Genomic DNA, 19,825 nt, shown 5'->3' with positions numbered 1-19,825 from the left:
AGAGAGAGAGGGAGACACGGAATCTGAAACAGGCTCCAGGCTCCGAGCTGTCAGCACAGAGCCCGATGTGGGGCTCGAACTCACGGACCGTGAGATCACGACCTGAGCCGAAATCGAGTTGGACGCTCCACCGAATGAGTTACCCAGGTGCCCCACAGGAAAAAAAAAACTAAGAGTGGGATTAGATAAGAAATTTACAAATAGAGATTACCCCATCCTATAAACTGGAAATGAACACTGTCAACATCTGGTGAACAGCCTTCTACACTTCTATTTACATACAAATATAATTCTGATTTTTATAGAACCACAAACATACTAAAGCATATAAAAAAACACGCACACAGAAAAACAAAAAGATGTGAAGAAATTATGTGTTTACATATATACATCTATACGTTTTTTGCGTGTATCCAAAGTTTTCATGAGAAGTGACCTCTTTTATAAAAAGGAAAAATTATTGTGAAGTTACTGTTTTCCTTTTTTAAAACGAATGTTAAGTATTGACATGCAATTGCAAACCAGCACGCAGTAGGACAGATACCTGCACACCTTTGCCTAGACCTCTATCTGCGCATATTCTCCTCTGAGCACAGGGAACTCGCCCGGACCCACTGCCAATCAGCTCAGCAGGTCTGTGTCATGCTCACCGTGAGACGTTTCAAAATTATTTGAAAGTAAAAGGCACTGCCATTCCTTATAGAAATGGCTGTTTCCTAGGGCTCAAGCAGTGAAAGTGCGAGATAAGCCTGGAACTTACTTTGTGCCAGAAATTAAGAAAGCGCCAAGAGAATAATCAGGACGTGTCAAGATGACACATGAGCCACCCTGAAGGGACTTCCACTGGCCTAGGCTAGGAAACTGTGAGCGCCAAGATAAGTAATGGCAGCAAAGGAGCATCAGCCGTAGAAGACGGTCCAGGAGTCCATGCTAATTCGTGTAAATAATAAATGGGGAAGGAGAAGTTCCTTCTTACCATAGGAAACCAGCTAATAAATGTGGAGAGAATGATGGAATTATGAAACCAGCATCATGGTAATGACTGATGCAGGTAAGAACCATCGGGGGATGCTAAACTCCGGGGTGAAAGTTTGGAGGGAAATGGGATATTTACATGGTGTCAGAGAGTCTCGCAGAAGGTATTTGTCAATTACACAGAGAACAACTATAATTTTACAGCAGCGAAAACCTGGCCAATGAAACCTTAACGAAGGGACCCAAATGAACCTGACCGGGAATGGGGCGGGTGCACAAGCTGTGGCTCCTGATATGGGGCACTGGGAAGGACACGGCATCGCCTCTGCGATACTTGGGAATCCAGTCGTCTGGAAACAGCAGACAAACACTGGCCTGTGTCCGTCAAAAAGAATGATGTCATGACACAAAGAAAGATTAAGGCCCTGTGCCAGATTAAAATCAGGTAACCTTAACCATAACCCTAACCCCCAACCCCTAACCCCTAATCCTAACCCCAACCCAGACCCTAACCCACAACCCCTAACCCCAACCCAACCCCCAACACCTAACCCAACCCTAACACCTCACTCTAACCCTAAACCAACACCTAACCCCAACCCTAACCCTAACCCAACCCCCAACCCCTAACCCAACCGTAACACCTAACCCTAACCCTAACCCAACCCCTAACCCCAACCCTAACCCTAACCCAAACCCAATCACTACCCCTAACCCTACCCTAACCCCTAACCCTAACCAAACCCCCAACCCTACCCCCTAACCCTAACCCACCCTAACCCCTAACCCAAACCCAACCCTACCCCTAACCCCTAACGCCAAACCCTACACTAACGCCTAACCCAACCCTAACCCCTAACCCTAACCCAACCCCCAACCCTACCCCCTAACCCTAACCCACCCTAACCCCTAACCCAAACCCAACCCTACCCCTAACCCCTAACGCCTAACCCTACCCTAACGCCTAACCCAACCCTAACCCCTAACCCTAACCCTAACCCTAACCCAACCCTAACCCAACCCCTAACCCCTAACCATAACCCTAACCCAACCCCTAACCATAACCCTAACCCTAACCCAACCCCTAACCCCTAACCCAACCCTAACCCCTAACCCTAACCCTAACCCCTAACCCTAACCCTAACCCGGTCTAAGTGGGAAACGCTCAGCTTAAGGAGTAGCTCCAAGGCCATCGAGGTCTGCGGGAAACCCTGCCGTCCGTCTCCCTCCCTGCTGTTCTTTAAGAAATCCTGAAAGACATTCATGGACACCTCCAAGCTTGGCTTGAATCCACCAGACAAGACAGGATACACACTCCTACTCAACAAAAGGACCCTGTCAGTGGCTCCTGGGTGGCTCGGTCAGTTAAATGTCCGGCTTCGGCTTAGGTCATGATCTTGCGGTTCGTGAGTTCCAGCCCCACCTCGGGCTCTGTGCTGACAGCCTGTCGGCGCAGAGCCTGTCAAGGATCCCCTCGCCCCCTCTCTCTCTCTCGGCCCCTCCCCGGCTTGCGCTCTCTCAAAAATAAATAAACGTTTTGAAAAAAGGATTAACAGAAGGTTGACATTATTTTAACTCTATTGACCTAAAACAATAAAGGCAAATTTGCTTTTCAAAGTTGCTGAATAATACTAGAATTTTAATGAGCTGCTTCTCTTCTTTTTAATATGTAAAAGGCTCAAAACACCAAAATCATCGGGAGACAGAGAATAACTTAACAAGACTAGCTGTAATTAGAAAACGAAGCAGAGCTCCTCAGCTGTGGGACAAACGGGGCCAATTCTTTGCAGGGTCGGCGTCCCCGGGGTTCCCCTGATGGCCCCTTACCCCGCTGCACTTACCGCAGGTCTGGGCCGAGTCCCGGTGACACTTACAACACGGTCTGGGAGCAGATCCGTTGAGCTGAGGTCTGTCAAAACATGACAGTTCAGAACCGTTGTACTGAATGTCCTGTGCTCTCAGAGACCCTACAGGGGGCGAGAATTCGGTCAGTGGGGACCATTTCCTCCGTAAAGGAGCCCATGAACACCGTATGCAGACATGCACCATTCTGGCCCTTGTCTTTCTGAAGAAAAAGGTGGCTACGTTCCCATCTAAAACTACTTCTCCTCACACGGAGACACAAATACGAAGCAGTTTGTCAAAGCTCACGCCATAGAGTACTTCTGTTGCCAGAACGAAGACCGCCTTCCATTTTTGCCGAGAGGCACAGGACACGGCCGCCTTTCCAATGCCCTTCTACAGCGGTGCCCCTGGGGGACCGGGTGGCTGTGAGCCCGTTTCCACGTGTGCTCCGTCCCTTTCACAGCTCTCGACCGTTGTCTTGGTCAAGGCCCTCGGGGAGGCTCGAGTGACCACGACGAGAAACACACTTCACCCAGATGCTAAGGAACAGACAGAGCTCAACACTCACAGCTGGGTTTCTTCTCCATGAACTGCCTCTTACAATAGATGACACAGAGGACGAGCAGGGCCAGCAGGACGGTGGCCAGGGCGCTGCAGATCACGGCCGCCAGGGCTGTGTCCCGCGGGCTGGAGGCCGTGGACGGGATCTTCACGAGGTTGACCTTGCTGGTACCTGGAAACCACAGGAAGGGGATCAGCAGGCTCTCGACAACCCAGGAGACTGACGTTTCCACCCGACACGGTGGTTGCCTTTAAGAACGGCCTCCGTGCAAGGTAAGGAAGAGCCCAGAACACAGGGGGAGGGATTTCCAGATGGCTCGAGCGTTCCCACCTCCCGGGAGACTTCTTTAAAACTACACCTCCTCCCGGTAGCCTTCCCACAGCACTGTGGACACACAACCTTCAACGCATCGTGTTGTCTGAATGTGCCTCTAGGCCCGCTGGGCCAGAGCTGTCGGGCAGCTGGAATTCTTCATCTTTCTGTGTCTCCCAGCAGTTGATGCAGAATTTGGCACATAGTAGGTATGTCACGATTGTTATTTAATTGGAACTGGACGACCTAGATTTTCAAACGGCTTGAATTAAGGCGTGCTTTTTGGGGCAACTTCAGGGAAAAACAAGGAGCTAGAATGTTCACAACCTAATAATAACCCCCAACTTCTGAGACAGTAAATATTTTTCATGCCTGGCTGTTAAATTACTGAACATCTAAATTTTGCAGGAAAAAAAACCAGTTCCTGTTATTATACTATGGTTGGGCAGCACTGTAATGTGGTACGAAAGTGTCAATAAAGAGATTTTGTTTTAATTTTATTTTATATGTTTATTTATTTTGAGAGAGAGCACGTGAGGAGGGGAGGGACACAGAGAGAGGGAGAGAGAGAGAATCCCAAGGAGGCCTGGCGTTGTTGCGCAGAGCCCGACATGGGCTCGATCTCACAAACCGCCACATCTTGACCTGAGCCGAAATCAAGACTTGATGCTTAACTGACTGGGCCACCCAGGCGCCCCGAGATTCTGCTTTAGAGGGTGGGACTGCGCCATGGTTAAGGGCTGAGATTCTGGAATCTCACTGCTCGGGTTAACCTCTGGATGAGCAACCTTGAGCCAATTACTCAATCTGTCGGAGTCTCCTGCACGCCTCTGCTCTCTGGAGGGGTTGCTAGTAACCGTCCCCCCTATTGAGAGGACAAAATGCATTATCAGGGAAAGCGTGTAGAGCACGTCCTGTACGCGGTGCTCTAGAATCATTAGCTCTCGACTGCTAACATTATTAATGATGATAATAATCAGCACTCACAGTTTTAGGGTACGGGGATGAACAAACATCTCATGTAGTGCAGCCGCTTCGTAACTGAATTAACCGGACAAGAATCTGAGAGAGCCCGAAACCTACACAGAGGGGCAATTATGCTTTCTCCTCCTCTGGGCACCTGACCCCTGAGTGAGGTGGGCCCTCATTCTGTCCCTTCGGATGCTCTCAGCTCCTTGGAGTCCCCCTGAGGCTGAGGGTTACTCCAGACCACTGCTGCCTGAGGGAAACGTAACACGTGCCCCTCATGTTCGTTTAAGTTGTCTAGATGCCCTGTTAAAAAAAAAAAAAAAGAAACCCAGGGGCGCCTGGGTGGCTCAGTCAGTCGAGCGTCTGACTCTTGGTTCCGGCTCAGGTCATGATCTCACAGTCGGTGAGATGAAGCCCCACCGCAATGGAGCGTACTGTCAGCACGGAGCCTGCTTGCGATGTTCTCTCTCCCTCTCTCTCTGCCCTTCCCTGTGCTCTCTCTCGTCTCTCATTAAATAAATAAATAAACTAAAAAAAAAGGTACAATTAATCTATTTTACCTAACCCAACATACCTTAAAATATATGTATTCATGTATTCGATATAAAAATTATTAGTGGCGTCTTTTACGCTGTGTATTTTGTACAACAATGTCAAAGCCCAGTGTGCCTTCACATTGATATGCCCATCTCCGTTTGCACTAAGCACATTTCGGGTGCTCCATAGCCACCTGCAGCTAATGGCTATTGTCTGGACATCAACACTCTAGACGTTAAGGGTTGGCGTCTGTATTTGTGCGGCATGGCCCCTAAAGGCAAGCCAACTCATCAGCTGGTAACTGTCTTTCTTTCTTCTTTTTTTTAATGTTTATTTTTGAGAGAGAGAGAGAGAGAGAGAGAGAGGGAGAGCAAGCGTGAGCAGGGGAGGGGCAGAGAGGGGGGATGGTGGACAGAAGATCCAAAGCAGGCTCCTCCCTGGTAGCAGCGAGCCCGATGCGGGGCTTGAGCTCACGAATGGTGAGATCATGACCTGAGCCAAAGTTGGATGCTCAACCGACTGGGCCACCCAGGCGCCCCAGCTGGTACCTTTCTTCTGGTCCCTGGTTACACATCTGCCTTCCCCCATAAGATTGTTTTCCACCGTGTGACACTTGAGGGTAGAAACAGAAACTTCTAGGTTTGTAATGTTGAATCATAAAAACGTGATAGCAGGGTGATCATCTGAGAACACTGAATCTTGGTATTTCTAGGCTCAGTGACTCTGGGGCCACCCTGATAAAAGTTTCTTATTGCCCGGTGGAAGGCACCTAAGCTATATGGCTTGGGCTTGGATGATTAGGAATCATAGTCCGATCAGACATTTTAAAGGATGTTTGCTCATAAACATGTTGAATATTCCTACAAATACTTACCACTTACAGCCATACAGACACCCTATAATAACCAAATAGCAGGTACTGAAGTTTATCCCACAGCAAAGTACATCCCTGACCCGACAGAGATGGAATCTGAATCTGAAACAGCCTCTGCGGGTGGACAGGTGCACAAGAGGGTGTACGAACACAGGAACCGCTGGACAAACCACCCTGACCAATCGATAACCGAACAGGAATTCGTATCCTACGCAAGGGACAGGGTAGGTGGCCTGCAGGGGAAGGGACCTGGGAGATCTGGCCCAAACGGTGAAGTGGTGGGAAACTGCCACCTCGCTCGTGTTTGTGCGAAAGGGGCTTGACTTCAGAGCGGGATCAGGTCCCCTCGCTTAGCCTCTTCATCACATAACGCAGCTCCACACGACGCGGGGCTTTAGCAACAGCTGTTGTCGGGATGAAACGCGGCACATGATTGGAGCTGAAGATCTCAGAGTTCCTAACTATGTAGTAACTGCCGAGTTAAGCGCATTGATTCATACGGTATTGGATATTCGGGAAAACCCTACTAAGACTTCAGGTTCCAGTGGAGTCCCTATCAGAACCTGTAATTTCTTGCTTAACCTCCTTTAAAATATGTTACTCACCTCATTTGCCTTCATCTGACAGCAACTGTTTCCAACTTACAAACATGCTAAAATGCCCCCGGTGGGGATTTTATTTTGAGTTTGGTGGTTGGTGACTCAGGATCTATTTTCCCCAAGCTAATCATAAAGGTCCTATGAATACATATCTTTCCACAGTAGGGTATTAATACTGTAATTTCAGTGACACCGAATTGCCGTAATAACTCAGTACGCCCCCTCGCTAACATTTCCCTGGCAGTAGCATCTGAAGATGAACAAGAAAAATACAGTAGTTTTGCCTCTCAGTGTTTGACAGCGACGTAAGAAAAGGTATCCTGCTAACTCCAACACCCCCTCAGAGAGGTCTCCATGGGAAGCAGGGCTCTGGAAACCACATTCTGGATTTTTGTTTATGTGTCCAAGTTGATGGCAACGGTTACAGCGAACAAGCCACTTTGTAGGACATGGGCTCATCCTTCTCAGTTCCATCATCACATATAGCAAAGCAGACGTAAACGTGGACGTTGTGGGAGACTGGGCCGCACAGCGCTTGATTTAAGAACAACCCCAGGGGCGCCTGGGGGGCGCAGTCGGTTAAGCGTCCGACTTCAGCCAGGTCACGATCTCGCGGTCGGTGAGTTCACGATCTCGCGAGATCTCGAGTGATCTTGCGTGAGTTTGAGCCCCGCGTCAGGCTCTGGGCTGATGGCTCGGAGCCTGGAGCCTGTTTCCGATTCCGTGTCTCCCTCTCTCTCTGCCCCTCCCCCATTCATGCTCTGTCTCTCTCTGTCCCAAAAATAAATAAACGTTGAAAAAAAAAATTTAATAAAAAAAAAAAAAAAAAAAAAAGAACAACCCCAGGGGCGCCTGGGGGGCGCAGTCGGTTAAGGGTCTGACTCTTGAGTTCAGCTCAGGTCACGATCTCACTGTTGGTGAGTTTGAGCCCCGTGTGGGGCTCCGCACCTGGGATTCTCGTTCTCCCTCCATGTCTGCCCCTTCCCTACTTGCATTCTCTCTCCCTCTCTCTCTCTCAAAATAAACTAAAAAAAAAAAAGAAGAAGAAGAACCCAGACACTCATTCACATAAGTTTCTGGTAAAAGTCTGTTTCCTTATCATTCTTTTTGAGTTGAGTAGAAAAAAAAGGGGGGGAGGGGAAAAAGAGAGGGGGGCGTTTCTCTTACATTAAGTCCCGGTTAATTGAGATATTGCTGAGAAATTCTCAGGAAAGGCTTTACCTGCTACCAGCTGAAAGTTTCGCTTTGCTGACCTGTGATTGCCACAGTGATACTGAGATGAAAAGATTCTTTCCACCCGCGTGCCTTGACTACATTCCCGTCCACAGTTGACCAGGCGTACTGAATGCCGGTGAGGACTTCCACCCATGCCTTATTAGGATTCTGAAGAGTTGGGAACAGGAATGTCCACAGTCTCTGGAAAGTTTTAACTCTTCTAGAATACAAAGGCATCTCTTACCCTAATTAAGCTATTAAATTCCACTATCGTCTTAGCACTACCTTCTGGCAATTTACTTCAGAGTGAGAGCTGTTTTCTTAGCCGAAATTTTGCTCTACTGTTCGGTAACTGCAATTTCATATCTACATTTCCGTAGGCGTGCAGCTCAACTAACAGGCGCTGAGTATCTACCGTGAATAAGACATCCTACAAAGCATTAAATAAGCCGAAAGACAATCTGAATAGAAGAAAACGGAGGGCACCAAGAAAGTCTGGCAAGGGTTTCTGGAGAAGTCCACGTTTACCCTCTTTGGAGTGCGACCAAGGTGCAAAACATCCAAACCGCAGAGATACTCTGCCCTCAGAAGGTAGCTGCAGAGACGCATATATTGGAGAGATCTGTTCTCGGACTCTGACTACTCATGGAAAAGTCTTAGAAGAGGAACACTCCTCAGAAGCTGCAGATCGGGAGCTCAAGCGCAGGCCGCCGACATCCCCGAAATGTGCTTCTCAGACCTCTGGGTGCTTGTAGAACTCTGGACGCTGCTAATGCCCCCCCCCCCCCCCCCCGGTGACTTCACTCCCTTGACAACTGGGCAGGGCCGGGAAGGTGCACGGACAACCTGTGTCTCCTAGATGAGAAAACCAAGACTTCAGGTAATTTGCCCAAGGTGCTACAGCAAAGCGGGGACAGCTCAGGAACTGGAGCCAGGCCTTGGGACCCTTTCGGGTGGACCACACTGGTCTGTGGATGCAGGCAGCTTCTGAGAAACACATTCTCCCAGGGAAAGATGAAGCACAGTGTGGCTCGTGTCTACGTGAAGGATGTGCTCTTGCCTGCAGCTTGACTCCAGCCGGGCCACGGAGGGATCGGGGGACTTTCTGAACAGCAGACCGTCCAGGTGTGCGTGAAGACAGTTCCGCACGGACGCGTCTTCCCCCGAGAGAATATTTCAGGGCCCCTCGGCCTCAGTGTGGGTCTTGCAGGTGGGCGCGCAGGGCGTCGCCTGGGCATCACTGAGGCAGGGAGGAGGGGAACTGAACCCGGGAAGGGTCGGAAGCATCAGGCTCGTGTGTGTGCTCCGTGAGGTCTCGTGTGCATTTCTGTGCTTCTTCCGTGCAGATGTCCCTACCTGCTTAACCACCCCAGCTTCCTAGTGGGCTGTTTAAAACCTGCTGAACAGAAGATCCTTCTTCCCCGAGTACGTTCCTGACAAAGGGCCCTGTTCAGGGAGGGCTGGCTTGGGAGCAGGGAAACTGGTCTCCCCATTCCGGCTCTCACGGCTCTCCGCGCTGGCCACGGACAAGACTCGCCCCCTCTCTGAATCTCGGCTTCCTCCCAGGGAAGAGTCGGTGGCTGGTCACACAGACACCAGGATCCACCAGCAGGGAGGCCGAGGGCTCACTGAGAGTGTCTCTCGAGCCGGGTGAGTGCGGTGCTAGCTTCTGCGCGCCCTCGGACACGTTCGCTATCACGAAAGTCCCGTGACCTATCTGCGGCCTGGCCGGTTTCTTCCTACGCGAAGGACCGTGGCCTTGACATTAAAGAACAAGATGAAGCAGGATGCTGTCTTTCCCTCCCCCGCATTTGTGCGTCCAGTCTGCACGGCTTCCCTGAACTCTAGATTCATCTATCCAACAGCTTACCGGACATCTCTGAGCCAACGGAGATGCATCTCGGGCTCAAAACGGAGTCCAGAGCAAGACCTCTGACAACCTCCGACAGCCCCAACCCCGTCATTTCCTCCCACACCCCTCCCTCCCCACAGACCTTTCCCGCCCATCACTGCCGGTCCGCAAGGCTCGTCCTGGGCCGCGCGGATCGCTCTTTCGGCTGCCCCTCTGCAAACATCACCCGCTTAGCGAGGCTTCCCCACCGAGCCCTTTCAAACTGCAGTGCCTCCCCGCTCCGTGTTCCCTACCCCCCTTCTCTGCTTGCTTTTCCTTCCCACTACTTACTGCCATCTGACACTTGATGTATTTGTTTGATTCATCATCCTTCTCCCCTCTGGCGGGGGTAACAGAACTGATTCTAAGCTGAACCGGATAAAGGGAACAATTAGGCACTCTCAACATTTTACCAAACCAAACGTACTCAGCTTACACTTTTTTGCCCCCCCCCCCCCCACTATGCAGAAGCGTGGAGAAAATGACACATGCATCTAGAGAACTGTTGATGACAGGAACCCGTGATTATTTTCTAGAGACAGTTACCCGGCTTATCAACACTACAGGCCAAACGTCGTGTCTGCAGGGCAAACGCCTAGAGCGGGCCGGCCCCTTACTTACTCACGTTCGAAATGTCATAATAATCCTCTGCAGTGAGGGTTCGTTGATGAAGAAGGCTATACATCGCTAGAAATATATGTATGCTTTTTCACTTCAAACAAATATTGGGTGGTTGGATCTAGATTTGAGCCTGGTTTATCTGACACTCAAATTTATGCTCGCTCGCTCTTTTTTTTTTTTTTTTTTTTGGTAAATTATGCTACGCTTTCCCCAACCATTTAGAGCAAAAAATATATTACAGTGTGAAAGATTCTTGGCTCAAATTTTGTACAGACGAGTAAATTCTAGTTAATTGGCTAACTAACATATACAATATAACTTGACCTAATCCAAAACACAAATCTAGCTTCACAAATTCAAACTGTCTTGGGGCACCTGGGCGGGGCTCAGTTAAACATCTGACTTTGGCTCAGGTCATGATCTTGTGGTTCGTGAATTCAGGCCCCATGTCAGGCTCTATGCTGACAGCTCAGAGCCTGGAGCCTGCTTCCGATTCTGTGTCTCCCTCTCTCTGACTCTCTCCCACTCATGTTCTCTCTCTCTCTCTCTCTCAATAAACATTAAAAAAAATTCAAACTGTCTTATCCCCAAGATTAAAGAGGCTATTGTTGCATTTTACTGCAGGGAAAAATAACTTGTGCCCTTTTGAAGCATTATTTTTTAAACTTTATTTTTAAGGTCTTTAGGATATAATTAGATGAGCAGCAAATAGGTATAGTAGGGAAGAGCAAGTTGTAAACGAATTATGCTTTCTAAGTTCCATTTTCGAGATTTCACTAATACCTTGTGTTTCCATCAGAGGGTTTAGCACATGCAAATAACACATCAGGTTTTCTGCCCTATGACAGACAGGTGATTCTAGTTCCAAGGAAACAGTTCAGTTCATTGCTTTCTGTGCTCTCCTGTCATCACCAATAAAAATCCCACACCAAATGAAGGTTTAACGAGATTAAAGCCCAGTGAATCTGTTTCTGGCCATGTTCTTAATTTGAAAAAAAAATGTATTAACAAAGAGCTCTTTGCAACGTTAACTGAGGCAAGGATACAGTTTTGGAGTGCAAGCTTTATATTGTTAATCTAAACTGGCTAAACAAAATTATCGTTGTTAGCACTCACATATGAATTCCAGATATACCACAAGAGTCGGCCACTAAACGAAAACAGTTGGATTTTTTTTAATCCACTTTATACCAAGCATTCTGACACTGGATAAATGCAAAAGAGTGAGACGTCATCATATTTATTTATTTTTTTCATTTTAGACCTGGGTTTTAGAACTATGTGGTTTGTTTTGCAGTAACTGATGGGAATATTAGTCCAAAATGAGCTTTTTCTATGTGTTTCTATGTATGTATATTTACACTGGACTGACTTTTTTTATCGTGGTAAAATATACATAACATTTACCACTAGCGACATTGAATGTATTCACAACATTGTGCAACTGTCACCACTAATTCCAGAACGTTTTCATCGCCTCGGAAGGAAACCCCATACCCACTGAGTACTCAACCCCATTCTCCTTTCTCTCGACTTCCTGGCAAGCGCTAATCTGCTTTCTGTCTCGATGAATTCTCCTATTCTGGATATTTCATATGGATGGAATCATGCAATGTTATGTGGCCTTTTGTGTCTGGCTTCTCTCACTTAGCGTCATGTTTTCAAGGCCCAACCGTTTTGTATTATTATGAGAACTCCATTCCTTTCACACTTGAGTAACATTCCACGGTATGGACATACAGCTTTTGCTTATCCTTTCATCAGATAACGGACATTGGGGTTGTCTCCACCTTTTGGCTACTGTGAATAATGCCGCCATGAAGATTCACATATCAGCTTTTCCCATGTATTTTAAAACTTTTCACAAAGATGCACTGTTTTACATGCTATCAAAAGACACGTTATTATTACACTAAAGCATTAAGTCGACGAATGACTCAGGAAATAAAAGTATTTCCTGAGCAAGAACTAAGAGGACAGTGGAGGATGACGATGACGGAGAGTAGGGACACTGGTCAGGGTTAGTTCACGTAGGGAGGAGTTTGGATTCTATTCCAAGAATAACAGGATATAGTCAACAACAGCAGAATATATACTCTTCTCGAGTGTATATGGAGTATTATCCAGGACAGAACATTTGTGAGGTCACAAAACTAGTTTCAATAAATTTTAAAAGTTGAAATCATGTGGGGCACCTGGGTGGCTCAGTCGGTTAAGCGCCCGACTTCAGCTCAGGTCATGATCTCACAGTTCGTGGGTTCGAGCCCCACATGGGGCTCTGTGCTGACAGCTCGGAGCCTGGAACCTGCTTCGGATTCTGTGTCTCCCTCTGTCTCTGCCCCTCCCCCACTCATACTCTGTCTCTGTCTCTAAAAAAATGAATAAACCTTAAAAATATTTTTTAAAAAAGTTGAAATCATACAAAGTCCCTTTTCTAATCACAATGGAATGAAACTAGAAATCACTAACAGAAGGAAAACTGGACAATTCACAAATATGAAGAAATATACCCTTAAATAACCAGTAGGTTGAGGAAGAATCTGCAAAGGAAATTAGAAACATTCTTTGAGATGAACAAAACCAAAATCACAACATAACAAAACCTAAGGGATACAGCAAAAGCGATGTTTAGAGGACAATTTCTAGCAGTAAATGTCCACATTGAAAAAGATCTAGGGGCACCTGGGTGGCTCAGTCGGTTAAGCGTCTGACTTCGGCTCAGGTTGTGATCTCACGGTCTGTGAGTTCGAGCCCCACGTCAGGCTCTGTGCTTGACAGCTCAGAGCCTGGAGCCTGCTTCGGATTCTGTGTGTCTGTCTGTCTGTCTCTCTGCTCCTCCCCTGCTCCTCTCTCTCTGTCTCAAAAATACATAAAACAATTTTAAAAAATTAAAAAAAAAAGAACAAGAAGATCTAAAGTCAATAACTTAACTTTCAGCTTTTAAGACATTAGAAAAAGAAGAGCAGGGGCGCCTGGGTGGCGCAGTCGGTTAAGCGTCCGACTTCAGCCAGGTCACGATCTCGCGGTCCGTGAGTTCGAGCCCCTGGAGCCTTTTTCCGATTCTGTGTCTCCCTCTCTCTCTGCCCCTCCCCCGTTCATGCTCTGTCTCTCTCTGTCCCGAAAATAAATAAAAAACGTTGGAAAAAAAAGTTTTAGAAAAAGAAGAGCAAATTCAATCAAAAGCAGGTGGAAGGAAATACTAAGGATCAGAGCAGAGATAAATGAAACGGAGGATAGAAAACAATACAGGGAATCAATAAGACCAACAGTTGACTCTTTGAAAAGATCAACAAAATTGACAAAAACTTCAGATGGACCAAAACAAAAAAAAAAAGGAAAGGATTTAAGTGATTAAAATCAGAATTGAAAGGGAGGACACAGCTACGGACTTTACAGAAATGAAAAGGAGTCTAAGACAATCCCGTGAACAGCTGTACAGCAACACATTAAATAAACCAGATGAAAAGGACAATTCTTAGAAACGTACAAACCAACAAAGCCGAAACAGAAGGAATAGAAAATCAGAAGAGACCTATTAGAAGTAAGGAAATGGACTCAGAAATCAAAAACCTCCCCAAAGAGAAAAGCCCAAGACTGGATGGCTGCACTGCTGAATTCTACCAAGTATGCCTGTATGTATTTATGATTTTTTTCTTTTGAGAGCGAGAGACTGCATGCACAAGAGAGGAAGGGGTACAGGGAGAGGGAGAGAGAGAATCCCAAGCAGGCTTCATACTCAGCGCAGAGCCCGATGTGGGGCTTGATCTCACAACCTTGAGATCATGACCTGACTGGAAACCAAGAGTTTAACCAACCGAGCCATCCAGGTGCCCCTCTACCAAGCATTTAAAGAAGAATTCACAAAAGAAAGAAAGGAAGGAAGGAAGGAAGGAAGGAAGGAAGGAAGGAAGGAAGGAAGGAAGGAAGGAAGAAAGAAAGAAAGAAAGAAAGAAAGAAAGAAAGAAAGAAAGAATTCACATCAGACCTTCTCAAACCATTCCAAAAAGAAAAAGAGAGACTACTTCCAAACTTCCTATGAGTTCAGCATTACCCTGATAGCAAAGCTAGATAAGGGCACTACAAAGAAAGAAAACCACAGATCAAGATCCTTTGTAGACACAAAAACCCTCGACAAAATCACAGCAAATCAAATTCAGCAGCATGTTAAAGGATCACACACCATGACCAGGTGGGATTTATCCCAGAAAGGCAGTGATGACTAATAAAGATCAGTCAGTGAAATACTTAATAACGAAATGAAAGGGAGAAAAAAAACACAACACTGATCATCTCAATCATGCTGAAAAAACACTTCACGAAATCCAACACCCTTTCATGATAAGAGTACTGAATAAAAGGGGCCCCTGGGTGGCTCAGTCTGTTGAGCGTCTGAATCTCGATTTCAGTTCAAGTCATGATCTCATGGTTTGTGGATCGAGCTCCGTGTCCTGCTCTGTGTGGACAGTGTGGAACCTGCTTGGGATTCTCTCTCTCCTCCCTCTCTCTCTGCCCCTCCCTTTGTGCATGTGCACTCTCTCTCAAAAGCAAGTAAGGAAACATTTAAGAAAAAAAATTTTTTAAATACTGAATGAATTAGGAAGACAAAGGAACTTCCTCAGCACGATAAAGGTCATATGTGAGAAACCCGTAGCTGACATCATATTCAATGATAAAAAACTGAATGCTTTTCCCCCCCGAAACAGGAAGAAGACAAGAATGCTTGCTTTAACCACTTCTATTCAACCTCGTGCCAGAAGTCCTTGCCAAAGCAGCTAGGCAAGGAAAAGAAACAAAAGACACCCTAAGTGGAAAGGAAGAAGCAAAATTTCCTTTGGTCACAGACGACTTGGTCTTCTACGTAGAAACCCCAGAAGATTCCACAAAAAGATAGGACAAATTAATAAACAAATTCAGTCAAGTTTTAGAGACAAATCAACATAAAAATCAGCTGTATTTCTATACACTAGCAAGAGACAATCCCCAAAATTAAGAAAATAATTCCATTTGTAATATCATCAAAAAGATTAAAATACTTAAGAATAAATTTCACCAAGGAGGTATAAACTTGTACACTGGAAATCGCAAAACGCTGTTGAAAGAAGTTACAGGAGAGCAAAATAAATGGAAAGGCATCCCGTCTTCATATATTGAAATACTTAGTATTGCTCAAATGACAATACTACCCACAGTGACACGCACAAGGTGCCTAGCTGGTTCAGTCAATAAAGCATGTGACTCTGATCTCAAGGCCATTCATTAGTCCAAGCCCCACACTGGGCATAGAGCTTACTTTATTTTATTTTGTCATTATTATTTTTTAATGTTTTACTTTATTTTTTTTTTAATTTTTTTTTCAACGTTTATTTATTTTTGGGACAGAGAGAGACAGAGCATGAACGGGGGAGGGGCAGAGAGAGAGGGAGACACAGAATCGGAAACAGGCTCCAGGCTCTGAGCCATCAGCCCAGAGCCTGACGCGGCGCTCGAACTCACGGACCGCGAGATCGTGACCTGGCTGAAGTCGGACGCTTAACCGACTGCGCCACCCAGGCGCCCCTGTTTTACTTTATTTTTGAGAGAGAGAGGGAGAGAGAGAGAGGGGGGGAGAGGGAGAGGGGGGGGGGCAGAGAGAGAGAGAGAGAGAGAGAGAGAGAACGAGTGGGGGAGGGGCAGAGAGAAGGGGACACACAATCCTAAGCAGGCTCCAGGCTCTGAGCTGTCAGCACAGAGCCTGACGTGGGGCTCGAACTCACGAACTGCAAGATCATGACCTGAGCTGAAGTCGGACGCTTAACTGACAGGTGCCCCGGGCCTGAAGATTACTTTAAAAAAAAAGTACAGATTTAAATTTAAAAACTCACTAGAAAGTAACAAAGTGATAAGCATGATTCAATGCGATCTCTATCAAAATCCCAATGGCTTTTTTTTTTTTTGCAGGAATGAAAACAAATCCTAAAATTCATATAGAACTTCAAGGAACCCTAAGTAGCCAAAACAATCTTGAAAAAAGGAATTGAAGGATTCACGCTTCCCAAATTCCAAACTTACTATAAATGCTGTAGTATTCAGAAAAGTATGGTACTGATATACGGATAGACATACAGACCAATGGGAAATGAGTTAAGAGTCCAGAAATAAGCCCATACAAGTCAACTGATTTTTAACAAGGGTACCGAGACCGTTCAATGCGGGAAAGAACAGTGTCTCCAACAAATGTTGCCGGAAAAACTGGATATCCACGTGCCAAAGGATGAAGTTCTTATGTATCTCATCGTATTAAAAGACCAATGAAAAAAAATGAATCCAAGACCTAAATCTGAAAGTTGAAAGCTATAAATTCTTAGAAGAAAACGTAAGGGAAAATGTCCATGACCTTGGGCTTGGCAATGATTCCTTAAATATACACCAAACGCACAGGCAATGAAAGAAAAAAGATAGGTTGGGCTTTATCAAATTGAAAAAGTTTTGTGCTTCAAAGGACACCATCAAGGACATGAATGACAAGCCACAAAGTGTGAGAAAATATTTGCAAACCACATATCTGGGAAGTGTTCAGTGTTCAGAATATATAAAGAACTTCTCCAACCCTACAAAAAGGCAAGCAATCCAAAATGGACAAAGTACGTAAACATCACTTCTCCGAAGAAGGTATATGGACGGCCAAAGGGCCCAAGAAAAAAATACTCAACATCATTGATCATTAGGCAAATGCAAATAAAAACCACAATGAGATACCCCCTCACACCTACCAGGATGATGATGATACAGAAAATAAGTGTTGGTAAAGACGTGCACATTGCTGGTGGGAACATCAGTGATATGGCCACTGGAGGATACAATGTGGCAAACAGAAATACCTGTTCTGTTTACCATTCTGTTTACAATGTGGCAAACAGAAATACCATACAACCAGCACTTCTACTCCTAAGTATATACGCAAAAGGATAGAAAACGGGGACTCAAATAGATCCTTCCACGCCAGTGTTCACACCAATGGCCACAAGGCAGAAACAATCCCGTCACCTATCAACTGATGACTGGGTAACACAACTGTGGTGTATACATAAAATGGAATGTCACCCAGCCTTAAAAAGGGAGTGAAAACTTGGTACATGCTACCACGTGAACAAACCGTAAAAACATCATGCTAAGTGAAACAAACCAGGCACCAGAGGCCAAATATTGATACAATTCCTCTTGTATGAAATACCCAGCATAGGCAAGTTGACAGAGTCAGAAAGCAGAGCAGACCTCACGAGGGGTGGAGACGGGAAGCCAACAGGGAGGTACCGCTTAGTTGCCAGGGTTTCTGTCCGGACTGACGAAGGGTTAGGGAAGCAGATTGGGGGGGGGGGGGCAGCACAACACTGTGGACGTAGTTAATGCCGCCAAACTGTACATGTCCAAATGGCGAGTTCTATCACCATAGAAAAGGATAGGAGGAAGTGACTAGAGGGTTTCAGGGTGGACGGTGACGGGCTCTGACTTATACTTTAGAAAGAGGGCCGCCTGCAGAGGGAGAGAGGACATCTGGTGGGAGGGACCACGAGGGGTCCAGACGACAAGGATCACGGCTCGGGTTGAGCTCATAGCCAGGGCGGTGTTGTCGACCGGCTGTATTTGCGAAAGACTTGTTGTGAGAGCAGCTGGATACACTGAATGGCGTTTGGATGCAAGGCAGGACGGAATCCAGAATGGTGCCTAGGTGTCTGAAGAACACGGGCAAATCATAGTCCATTTGCTAATTTTTGGGGAGAGTGAAAACTTGGAAGGATGGTGGGGGGGGGAGGTGGCAGGAAGGTAAGGAATAGACAATTCTGTTTTGACTGTCACGTTCGAGATACCTATTCTCTACCCGTGTGGGGCTGTGGAGTTGGCAGATGGCTGGACGAACAAGACCGAGGAGAGACAGGAACCGGAGACACAAATGTGAAAATCCTAAGTGCGCGGATAACACCTGAAGCCAAAGGGCTGGTAAAATCCTCCCCCCCCAACCCGCCCCCATATGTAACGTAGTCAAAGATAAGAACCTAGCACAGAACCCAGGTACGCTGTGAATTTAGGAAATCTGATGGAAGAGGAGGAGCTAGCCTCTCAGACCAGAAAAATAAGCAGGAATGGTGTTAAGGAAGCCTGGAAAAGAATGTGTTTCAAGAAGGAAGTGGTAAACCAAAGTTTACTGGGATGAATTCTTCTGATTCTTTTTTTTTTTTTTTTTTTTTCCAACGTTTATTTATTTTTGGGACAGAGAGAGACAGAGCATGAACGGGGGAGGGGCAGAGAGAGAGGGAGACACAGTATCGGAAACAGGCTCCAGGCTCTGAGCTATCAGCCCAGAGCCCGACGCGGGGCTCAAACTCACGGACCGCGAGATCATGACCTGGCTGAAGTCGGACGCTTAACCGACTGCGCCACCCAGGCGCCCCATTCTTCTGATTCTTAAATAACCAGGCTACGTCACGGTATTTTATTTTAGGGACTAATTATAGAAAGGAAATTTTAACATTCCAGCAGGAAGCTAAGCAGGTTTGTGATTTTAAAAAGCTAGTGACCTTGCTCATTGGAGCTACTGTTGAATAAATTTTTGAATTAAGATGAAACCAAAATGTGATTTAAAAATACGATGTCACCAAGTAAAATTATACAAGCAAAGCACGGTGGAAATTCATAATAAATAGTAATCATGACTTAAGCAAGATCCCACTGCTTATGCAAGATTATTTACATTAAAAAAGTTATCATTTTTCAAATGAATGCTAGAAAGATCAGACCGATATCTGCATCTTTTTCCTAAGGAGTCATTCTGACTTGACTTTGAAGCATCACCCAAATACGTACATTTTTAGCTTAACATCTCTGTTTACCAGCATCTGAGACGAGTAAACATTGTCCAGAGTATCTTCTAACTCCTGTATCTAGGACAGACAGTTGTGTGTGTGTGTGTGTGTGTGTGTGTGTGTGTGTACAATCAAAAGTTCACCACGTCTGCAGGTTTCAAACACGTTCTGAGTGCCAAGTTTCCAAGTTAGTGCTCTAAATGTTTTTACGGATTTTCTTTTTTGAACTGAGAGCACATCCAAACCACTACAGCTCTGCAAGCCCTTCTCCTTTGTGGAGCCACATTGTAACTAATGTCTGTTGACAAAGAACTTCTGAGCTTCACTCCTTGTGAGTTCCCTTCTAGCCAGCACACTAATTACCATTTCTTCCGTGATTTAAATGCAAGTGAATCCAGGCAGAATCCCAAAGGGGCCCCAGGCTTGCTTGCTTTTAATGCTCAGGCAGATGATTCACAAACATGGCTACATTATAAACAGAGCCCACCCCTAAGAAGTTAACTTTTAGCACTCGATTCCCCACCTGGCCAAGTTATATCTAAGGGCCACTGCATATAAAGAAAGTGGAACGTGAAAGGATGTCCTTGG

The 19,825-nt window shown here is 46.1% G+C and overlaps 1 protein-coding gene across 7 annotated transcripts in view; it reads right to left on the bottom strand.

Moving 5' to 3' along the window:
* TNFRSF19 (TNF receptor superfamily member 19) overlaps positions 1-19,825 on the bottom strand; it is a 93,039-nt gene that overhangs the window by 9,086 nt on the left and 64,128 nt on the right. For all 7 annotated transcript variants that reach the window (XM_043575185.1, XM_043575201.1, XM_043575194.1 and 4 more), the window contains 2 exons: positions 3,389-3,553; positions 2,817-2,942 (listed from right to left, as the gene is read on the bottom strand). In XM_043575185.1, the coding sequence (XP_043431120.1) occupies positions 2,817-2,942; positions 3,389-3,553 (291 nt within the window). The remainder of the gene's footprint in view (positions 1-2,816; positions 2,943-3,388; positions 3,554-19,825) is intronic.

Source organism: Prionailurus bengalensis, chromosome A1, assembly GCF_016509475.1.
Source record: "Prionailurus bengalensis isolate Pbe53 chromosome A1, Fcat_Pben_1.1_paternal_pri, whole genome shotgun sequence".
In the NCBI taxonomy this organism is placed as follows: Eukaryota; Metazoa; Chordata; class Mammalia; order Carnivora; family Felidae; genus Prionailurus; species Prionailurus bengalensis.
Note: the sequence above shows the minus strand (reverse complement) of the source record. Positions and strands in the feature narration are given on the sequence as shown.